The sequence below is a fragment of the Telmatherina bonti genome (genome assembly GCF_933228915.1).
Source record: "Telmatherina bonti genome assembly, chromosome: 24".
In the NCBI taxonomy this organism is placed as follows: domain Eukaryota; kingdom Metazoa; phylum Chordata; class Actinopteri; order Atheriniformes; family Telmatherinidae; genus Telmatherina; species Telmatherina bonti.
This window is the reverse complement of record NC_136633.1, coordinates 28,582,201-28,592,467: the sequence shown is the minus strand read 5'-3', so window position 1 is coordinate 28,592,467 and position 10,267 is coordinate 28,582,201. Positions and strand designations below refer to the sequence as shown.

Here is a 10,267-nt window from a genome sequence, read left to right as displayed (position 1 = left end):
TTTTTGGGGGGGGGGGGGGGGGGGGGGCTTGTTTATGTCCCCGCTTGCGCCTGGGTCACGTTTCACAGCAGCCCTGTGTTGTGTTCACAGGCTGCAGGAAATTACAGAGACAGCACACAGAGGGGACTAGTTTTAGAAAATAGAAAGAAAGCTGAGGTTAACTTTCAAACCTCCGAGTTTAGCAGGAGCCTTGAACGCAGCACCACTTTGTTTTACTTCTTATTTTTCCCTTTTCTTTTCTCCTCTCCCTTCAGCTCTACATAAACACCTCCTGCATAAAACTTCTTTTATTGCTCCTAAAAGAAGCCACGTAGCAGCAGGAACACCTGGACCAGGTGGTGGACCAGGTCCAGGTCCAGAAAAGACCCGTTGAGGCGTCTGCACCCACCTTTGGCCGTGGTCGCAGCCTCCTTGAAGCCCAGGCAGACGTACGGCGTGCTGTGTAATCCATTGATGCCTCCTTTGCAGCTGCCGGTGCGTTTGAAGCCGACCAGGTCTCCCCGTTTCTCTGCGTCCCTCTTGTCCAGCAGGTTCAAGGCGATGTAGTTGAGTCCGTTGGGGTAGCCGACCGAGCTCTGCAGGTTCACGGGGCTGCCGCACTCCTCGTCCGAGCCCTCGCTGCTCCGGGACGAGATGTTCTCCACCGAGCTGGGCCTTTTCACCGCCTCGCCGTGGGCGAAGGAGGGGAAGACCGGAGTCACGGTGGCGGTGGACGAGAAGGTCTCCGAGCTGTGGCGCCGGCGTCCCTGCGGATTGGCGCGGATCACCTTGGCAGAGCAGTCCGGGTCCACGGCGGAGGAGGAGGACGCCCCGAGGAGGAAGACGCCGATGCTCTGTGGGACGCCCGGGTCCTCCACGGACGGCCGCCTCTCCCTGCTGGAAAACGGAGACAATCATCAGATTTTACGCCTTTCAAAGGAAATCTGCAGATCAAAGTGGCTGGATGTCAAACACACCTTCCTGAGGTCTGCGGAACAAGCTGCGGCGGCGAGCTCGTCATGCCGAACGTCATCTCCGTGTAATCACTCTTCACCTCGTCGGCGAGCTGCCGGCAGCTGGTCTCGCTGTCCTCCGGGCAGGACGATGACTCCGGGAGCGTGTCCAACCTCTCGGCGGGCGTGTCGGCTTCTTTGGGCGAGTGGGAACCCAGCTCCAGGTTGATGTAGTCCTTCAGCGACGGCCTTCCCGGACCCCCGCCGCTGGACCCTAGCGATGGCGACTGGCTCTCCGTGGAGACAGCGGACGGCGGGTACGATCTGGTGAAGTCGATGTTGATGTACTCGCCGGGGCTCTTGGGTTCTCCTGGGAGGGGGTGCTCGTTCATGCTGGGGAGCGTCCTCAGGGTGTCCAGGGACAGCCTGTTGGGACGGCCGAGCCTTCCCCGGTAGGACAGGCTCTCTGCCCGGTTATGTCGGACGGGCGACGGCGCCGACGGGCTCAGGGGGGACGTCTGCATCACAGAGTAGTAGTCCGACTCCGCCGCCCTCGGCCTCGAACTCTGCGGGCTCATGAGCACGTACTGGTCCTCTTCGCTCCTGGACTGGAACTTGGCAGGCAGTGTGAGGGAGCCGGTCTGGTAGGCCGACCGAACCGCGGCAGGCTCACCTGCGATGAGGCCCATGTAGTGGTCGGGCGGCGTCTGGAGCGGGGGTGGGTTTCCGGGCGACATGTTCATGTACTCGCAGTGCCTGTCGGGGCTTTCCATGGAAGACTTGGAGCCGCACCACATCCTCATGTAGCCATTGTCCTCCAGCGAGCTACTGCAGGGGGAGATGGTTTTGTAGCCACCGTTTGCGGCCGCCTGGGGGTGCACCCTCGGGTTCACGATCTGCTTTGGAGCCGAGACACACATGGGGCTCATGGGGACGTAGTTGTCTCCCTTGATTGATTGAGCCGCGACGCCCGGCGTCATTGGCATGTAGCCGTCGTCGCCAAGGTTACTGCTGGAGCTCCTGGACGAACCGATTTCGATGTCTCCGTAATCCTCGGGGTAGCACACTTTGGGGGAGGCGGAGTGGGAGTTGTGTCCGTGGGCGAGTCGCATCATGGTGTAGTCATCCAGGGAGGCGGAGGACAGCGGCGCCACCACCCTCTGCTGGCGTGGCGTGGTGAGGGAGTGCGTCCGCTTCCTGTAGGCCAAACCCTCAACTCCGCTGCCGGACCGGACGCCGTTGGCGCCCTCCATTATCATGTAGCCACCCGGGTCGCTGGTGTCACGAGAGGGGGGCGTGCTGCAGAGGGAGTCGGGGGTGTCGCTCCGGGTCAGAGAGAGGAACTTCGGCTCTCCGGGGCTGGAGCTGTAGTCGTCGCAGAGCAGGAAGCCGGTGTCGCTAAGGGAACCGGAAATGGAGGCGCTGCAGCTGAAGGGGCGCCTGGCTTTGTCGGGGGTGGAGATGGCGCCCCCTCCTCGGGGGGACATGCTGATGGGGCTGGAGGCAGCTGGAGGGGAGTTGGTCACCGGCATGGACCGGCTGTGATGCATGTTGGAGCTGGACTCCAGCATCCTGCAGGTGCGCCCGCTGCTGAGGGTGTGGGACCTGCTGAGCTGGTTCCCGGAGTTCGGACTGGTGGGGATCCCGCTCACCGATATGGACATGGACACCGGCCGGGTCACGCTCCCGTCTCCCTCGCTGGCCGTTCTGATCCGACTGGAGGTAAACTTCCTCCCTGGGGACGTGGTGGCCATGCTGTCCGTCCTGGACCTCCTCACCAGCCCGGTCTGGCTCGGGGGCAGGTTGTTGAGGTTGCGCCTGGTGGGCACGGAGATGGGGTTGGTACTGGCCGACTGGCTCTTGCTTCTGGGTCTGAACTCCGACAGCTCCTTCATGGCCTTCATGGCCTCCAGGATGGTCTCGTGGATGTTCTGCGCCACCACCGAGTCCTCCACCTGCATCCAGAACTCCCCCGGCCCGGTCACCGCAGACCTGCCCACCTCTATGAAGAAGAAGCTGTCCGAGTGTCCACATCTCCTGATGTTCATCAGCTGCAGACTCACAGCCGCCGTTTCAGAGTTGAGTTTGACGAAGCTGATGTTCCTGCTGGACAGACACAGCCTGTAGACCCCCGTCAGGTTTTTCACCTGGCCCAGGCCCTTGGACTTCAGGTTGACCTGCCAGACCTCCTTGTAGGACGCCGCTGCAGGAGAAACGAGTCCATAGCTGGTCTCCTCGAAGCCCACCAGGGAGGAGGTGGACGCGGGGCTGTCGAAGACCTTCCCCTCCGCGATGAGGTCCGTGAGGACCCGGAACCAGCTCTCCTGGTCCTGCTCGCTGTCTGCGGCCACAGCGAAGTACTCGTCCTTGGTGTAGAGGGCGACCAGGTGTTTGTGTTTGGCGTCGGCGCGTTTGTTTACGCACAAACAGGAGTCCAGAGGAATGACCCGCTTGGCTGCGGACTTGTTCCTCCATTTCTTCTCGCTTTCATAGTACTCCAGCCGGGCTGGGCATCGAACCGCCGGTTCCCGGAGCACGAAGAAGCGCCGGTGTCCGTGCTTCTGCTTGCGCAGGTAGCCGCACTTCTTCACGTCGTCCGTCCCATTAGATAACAGGTGTCCCCCTGGAGGAGGAGGAGGACTGGCCATGTCTCCTGCTTCTCCTTTCAGCTGTTTCTCCGCTTTTTTCTCTTTTTGTTTCGTTTTGTGGGGAAAAATTCCCGGAGAGGAGGGTTAGGGGTCCGTGGCGGAGCAGGAGGAGAAGCAGCAGTCGGAGGAAAACAACATGTGACGCTGCTGCTCTAAAAACAGAAGAAAACACGGAGTCATAGGGGGCGGGGCGTGCTGCAGGGGCTGTGCCTGTCAATCACGCCCGACTCTCGCTTCCTATTGGCTGCTTTCTCCATTCAAAGCCCGGCAAGCCCCGCCCCCCGGCTGGCAGATTTCTCATGAAGAAAACAAACAGAGAAAAACAGCAATTCCTGTTAATGCTGCTGCAAAACGAAAGCAAAACGGCCTGAGTGTCAGATGGCTTGTTAAAAACTGCGCCAGAGGAAGCGGTTCAACACACATCCAGGTGTTTTTAAACCGAGTCCACTGGGGTTAATGGGGGTTGGAAATGTGCAACATAGTGCTGGACTGGAACCATTCATCTGTCAGGCAGGGAGACTGTAAACAAGCCTCAGGTCCCATTGGTTATATAAGGATTGTTGTGGCCTATTTTTAAAGCTGCGGGTATTCCTCTCCAACTGGAACGTTGTGTTTCCCATCCACCCCACCTCCCCCTTCTGTCCTTCCCTTCCACTCATCCTCACCCTTTCTGTTTGCTAGAAGAGCGTTTTCCTCTCAGCTTTCATCTGTAATGCTTATGGTGCATTTTGCTGCATATTTACAAAATGTTCAGTGAAGGAAAACAGCAATCTGCCAGTGAAGGGGGCGGGGGGGGGGGGCAAATGCGTCAGAGGGTTCGCTGCAGACTGCAGAGATGCTTCCATCCTCTGGCTGCAGGAGCTGCTTCTACATAACTCTTCATGATAAAGATGCAAAACATCCAGTTTGACCTGAAGTCAGAGTGAAAGGTGAATAGAAAGGCAGAATGAACGTTAGGCTGGGGGGGTCGGATCATCCTGCTGATTGGTACCCTGACCTGATCGGGGAGGACCCCAACACAACAAACAGATCAGGGCTCATTCTCCGAGGTGTCATGGTTCCATGTGAAGGCATCCTGCTTGTTAGTGAGCTGCAGCCACACAGATCTGCAGATTAAGGCTAATCCCTGCCGCCTCCAAACGCTCCTCATCGTTCCTGTTGTTCCAGGATCCAGGTTGGAATCTCCTGCAGGCTGCAACACGCCGCCACCTTTAATCTGACGTACAAACAAGCATTTAAAGACACAAAGAAAAAGTAAAGCAACAAAGAGACTATCGGGAGGCTTAAAGAGGATCGGTGCTGAAAAGGAGGAAAGACATCAGAAACAAAACAAGAATAATCTGAGAAGATTTTTTTCAGTCAATTTCAAATCTTTCAGAATCTTTTTTTTCACACAAAAAGCTGCAAATCTTCCCAAAAGTAGGATGTTTCAGGAAGTTTTCAGGTGAGTCTGGGTTCCCCTGCTCAGGCTGCTGCTGAAATCTGTTGAAACTCCAGCAGACTTCTGTTCACATCACAATAAATTACTTTTATGTTAATTAGAAGGATTTTTTTATCGATGTCTTTAAATGGGATGTTTATAAATTCAGTTTACAGCAAGAAAATAAACAAACAAACAAATGTCTTGCAGCTTGTTGTGATTCTGACACAACAGTGACCTCTTGTGGCTGAAGAGCAGAACTTCACACGATTTGTTTACAATAATACACATGAGGAAACAACAGAATAAATACAAACAATTTGAAAGTTTTGGCACATTTAAAAACTTACAAATTTTAATTTTCTTTTCTAAAACTAAACAGTTTTTTCATGATGATATAAAATGTTATTCAGTCACAATAATCAGGTGATTTATGATTAATTGTAGATAAAATGCTTTTGTTTGTCCCCCATTGAGCTCCAAATCAGACCCAGGTGAATTGTTTCTGGTACAAAACTTTTTAAAATATTATTTTTCATGATATTATTTTGCATTCTGGTTTAGTTTCAGAAGCATCAGTATCGATAATGTTTCTGTTTAAAGAGAGTTTAACTAAGATTAATCCAGTTTATCTGGGTACTTGGTCTGGTACTGGTCTGGCAGCATGCTCAGGTGAATCTTTGCTCAGATTCATGAGAGTTCATCGGAGATTTGTACAATTCTTTTGTTTTAACCCACAAAATCCAGGTGAGAGATACAATTCAAAACAAGTTTTTTTATTTGATAGTTTTTGCTTTTCGGGAGGAAATAAATAACCGTTGAAAGTGACATCTGAGAAGCTGATCGGAGGAAATAATTGTTTTCAGGCCAGATTAATGTGGTTTTTAGTGACGTCGCTCCATAAGAGTTCAGTAAGATGATGCTCTTTTTCTTACTTTTTTTTTTTTTTTTTTTGGGCAAACTAAACATGATTTCTTCGGATCAATAAATCCTCTTTCAACTTTCTTTCAACTTGTTGCAAACGTGCTTAAAACTGGTCGTTCAGACACAGTTATCTTTTATTGTGTCATTTTCCGATGCTTTCCAAATGGCGGCTTTTCTGCTTTCTGGAGTCTTAGAGGCGATATTCAGGCTGTTCGATGGTAATTATTGATTTATTCATAAACGTTGTGTGTCGTACGACAAGGAACTACAATCCCATAGACGTCATATATACAGAGACGCCTCATTGAGCGCTGGAGAGTGAAGCAGCGTCGCCGCCATATTGGATGGGTCGCCGCCATATTGGATGGGTCTCCACTTTCGAGTCTTGCTGCAGACTCAACGTAGTTTCTCCACAGAACTGTTTTCTATGGAACAACGCGTATATATTACACACAAACAAAAAACTTTTCTACATAACTGGTTTATAAATAATGTTAACACAGTGTATAATCTACTAAATGCAATTGATAAACTTTACTCCCATGAGGTGTTTCTGGAAAAATATGATATTGATGTTTCACAAAGAGAGTTTTACATGGTAGCATAATTACCTCCGCCAAGGAGGTTATGTTTTTAACCACCTTTATCTGTTTGTCTGTTTGTGTTCAAGATAACTTAAAAAGTTATGGACGAATTTTCATGAAATTTTCAGGACTCGTTGGAAACATGAAAAGGAAGAACTGGTTTAATTTTGGTGGTGATCTGGATCACTGTTTGGATCCGGGAACTTTTTAAAGGTCTTGGCGGAGGTTTACGTTCTTCAAGTATTTTTCTGAGTAACTTCTGAATTGCACAGTTTTGATACAACACTTTATTTTCAGACTGTAAAACTGTTTCTCTATATTGATAAATTAATAAATGTAAATTTTAAAAAAAGAGTCAATCGTAGTCAAGAGAAAGCAGCAACTATTCCTGTATTTTGTTCAGCATTCGGTTCCAATAACCGGTGAAATATTGAAAGCAGGTTGTGTGGAATTACATTTCACAAGGTTGAATAATAATTTATTTGACCAGATAAAAATAGACAAATCCAAATGCATCAATAAACATTAAAACATCTTTATCTTCATCTTCATTTTTTTAGCCGCTTATCCGGGGTCGGGTCGCGGGGGCAGCAGCCTAAGCAGGGAAGCCCAGACTTCCCTCTCCCCAGCCACATTTACCAACTCCGATCCCGAGGCGTTCCCAGGCCAGCCGAGAGATAGAATCTCTCCAGCGTGTCCTGGGTCTTCCCCGGGGTCTCCTCCCAGAGGGACGTGCCTGGAACACCTCACCAGGGAGGTCCAGGAGGCATCCTGACCAGATGCCCAAGCCACCTCAACTGGTTCCTCTCGATGCGGAGGAGCAGCGGCTCTACTCTGATCTCCTCCCGGATGACCAAGCTCCTCACCCTATCTCTAAGGGAGAGCCTGGCCACCCTGCGGAGGAAACTCATTTCAACCGCCTGTATACAAGATCTTGTTCTTTCGGTCACGACCCACAGCTCATGACCATAGGTGAGGGTAGGAACGTAGATCGACTGGTAAATCGAGAACTTCACCTTCTGGCTCAGCTCCTTCTTCACCACGACAGACCGGCGCAGAGTCCGCATTACTGCAGACGCCGCACCGATCCGTCTGTCGATCTCACTCTCCATCCTTCCCTCACTCGTGAACAAGAGCCCGAGATATTTAAACTCCTCCACTTGAGGCAGGACCTCACTCCCGACCCGGAGAGGGCAATCCACCCTATTCCGGCTGAGGACCATGGTCTCAGATTTGGAGGCGCTGATTCTTAACCCAGCCGCTTCACACTTGACAGCTCTGACACCTGTCGTACAGGGACCAGATAGCTCGTACAAGGGGGTCTGGTACCCCATACTCCTGGAGTACCCCCCACAAGAGCCCCCGGGGGACAAGGTTGAACGCCTTCTCCAGGTCCACAAAGCACATGTAGACTGGTTGGGCAAACTCCCATGCCCCCTCCAGGACCCCAAAGAGGGTATAGAGCTGGTCCACTGTTTCGTGACCAGGACGAAAATTCCCCCCACCGACCCACAACGTCCCAAGTTGAGGTCAGCAGCTCCCCATCTCCACTGTACACAGTGTTGACAGAGCACTGCTTCCCCCTCCTGAGCTGCCGGATGGTGGACCAGAATCGCCTCAAAGCCGTCTGGAAGTCTTTCTCTGTGGCCTCGCCAAACTCCTCCCGCGCCTTAGTTTTTGCCTCGGCAACAGCCGAAGCCGCATGCCGCTTAGCCTGTCGGTATCCATCAGCTGCCTCCAGAGTCCCACAGGCCAAGAAGGCCCGATAGGACTCCTTCTTCAGCTTGACGGCATCCCTCACTGCTGGTGTTCACCAACGAGTTCTGGGATTACCGCCACGACAGGCACCAACGACCTTACGGCCACAGCTCCAGCCGGCCGCCTCAGCAATAGAGGCACGGAACACAGCTCATTCGGACTCAATGTCCCCCGCCTCACTCGGGACATGGTTGAAGCTCTGTTGAAGGTGGGAGTTGAAGCTTGCTCTGACAAGGGACTCAGCCCAACGTTCCCAGCAGACCCTCACAACACGTTTGGGCCTGCCAGATCTGACCGGCTTCCTCCCCCACCATCTGAGCCAACTCACCACCAGGTGGTGATCAGTTGACAGGTCTGCCCCCCTCTTCACCCGAGTGTCCAAGGCATGTGGCCTCAGGTCCGAAGATACGACTACAAAATCGATCATCGAATTGCGGCCCAGGGAATCCTGATGCCAGGTGTACATATGGACACTTATGTTGGAACATGGTGTTCGTTATGGACAATCCATGACGAGCACAGAAGTCCAATAACAAAACACCATTTGGGTTCAAGGGGGGGGGGGGGGGCATGCCTCCCAATCCCTCCCCTCCAGGTCTCACTGTCATTGCCCACGTGAGCAATGAAGTCCCCCAGCAGAACAATGGAGTCCCCAGAAGGAGCACCCTCCAGCACTCCCTCCAAGGACTCCAGAAAGGGTGGGTACTCTGAACTGCTGTTCGGTGCATAAGCACAGCCGACAGTCAGGACCCGTCCCCCCACCCGGAGGCGGAAGGAAACTACCCTTTCATCCACCGGGGTAAACCCCAACGTGCAGGCACCAAGCTAGGGGCTGATGAGAATGCCCACACCTGCTCGGTGCCTCTCACCATGAGCAACTCCAGAGTGGAAGAAGGTCCAGCCCCTCTCGAGGGTACTGGTTCCAGAGCCCAAGCCATGCGTCGAGGTGAGTCCAACTATATCTAGCCGGAACCGCTCAACCTCGCGTACAAGCTCAGGTTCCTTCCCCACCAGAGAGGTGGGGAAGGAGCCAGCTTCTGCAGCCGGGTATCGGACCGCCAGGGTCCCCGCCTCTTGCTGCCGCCCAGCTCACATTGCACCCGACCCCTACGGCTCCTCCTGCAGATGGTGAGCCCACGGGAGGTGGGGCCCATGTAACCCTTTCGGGCTGAGCCCGACCGGGCCCCATGGGCAAAGGCCTGGCCACCAGATGCTCGCTCTCGTACCCCACCTCCAGGCCTGGTTCCAGAGGGGATCCCAGTAATCCGCGTCTGGGCAAGGGAACATTTATGCCCAAGTTTATCATCATCATAGGGGTCGATGAGCCGTGCTTGGTCTGGTCCCTCCCCTAGACACCTGTTTGCCATGGGTGACCCTACCAGGGGCATAAAGCCCCCGACAACATAGCTGTTAGGACCACAGGGACACACAAACCCCTCCAGCACAATAAGGTGACGGCTCAGGGAGGGGACATTCGAACATGTTAGTATCACATTCAAACATATTAGTATTAAATTCATTTCTACATTTATTTATATTTCAGCTAACTTATATTTTAGTTAAATAACATTATAAAAATATTTTAGCATAAAAGCAGGCTGTTTTAATGTTTTACAGTGATCTATATCATAACAAGATCTCTGGCCAAACCAAACTGTGACAAAAATCTTGTAAAAATAGGTGAAATTATTGTTGTGGTTGGGCCCACACCTTACAAATAAATGCATTGGAGTCGCATGGAGACCCATCCAAGATGGCGGCGAGATGTGACGTCAGCACGTATAGGCAGCGTGATGCCATGCGGCGTCTATGTATATTATGTCTATGTCTGCGTATCGTCCATAGACTGTACAGGAACTACAAGGAACGATAAGGAACTACAATCCCAACTTTGCTGAAAAACTACTTCCGTGTTGTCCGGACAACCCACCGTGCAGCCAACCATATGCTGCCACATCATCATTGAGCGCGGGTCATCAAGCTGTCTGGGGGTCTGTTTCT

General features: G+C 52.5%; 1 protein-coding gene across 1 annotated transcript; it reads right to left on the bottom strand.

The window, feature by feature from the left end:
* Window positions 1–296: 296 nt before the first annotated feature.
* On the bottom strand, window positions 297–3,580 carry LOC306774172 (insulin receptor substrate 2-like; the record flags this gene model as incomplete). Its single annotated transcript, XM_079264152.1, has 2 exons — window positions 297–876; window positions 957–3,580. The coding sequence occupies 2 exons, from the start codon at window positions 3,578–3,580 to the stop codon at window positions 297–299; spliced, it is 3,204 nt and encodes a 1,067-aa protein (XP_079120278.1).
* Window positions 3,581–10,267: the final 6,687 nt, after the last annotated feature.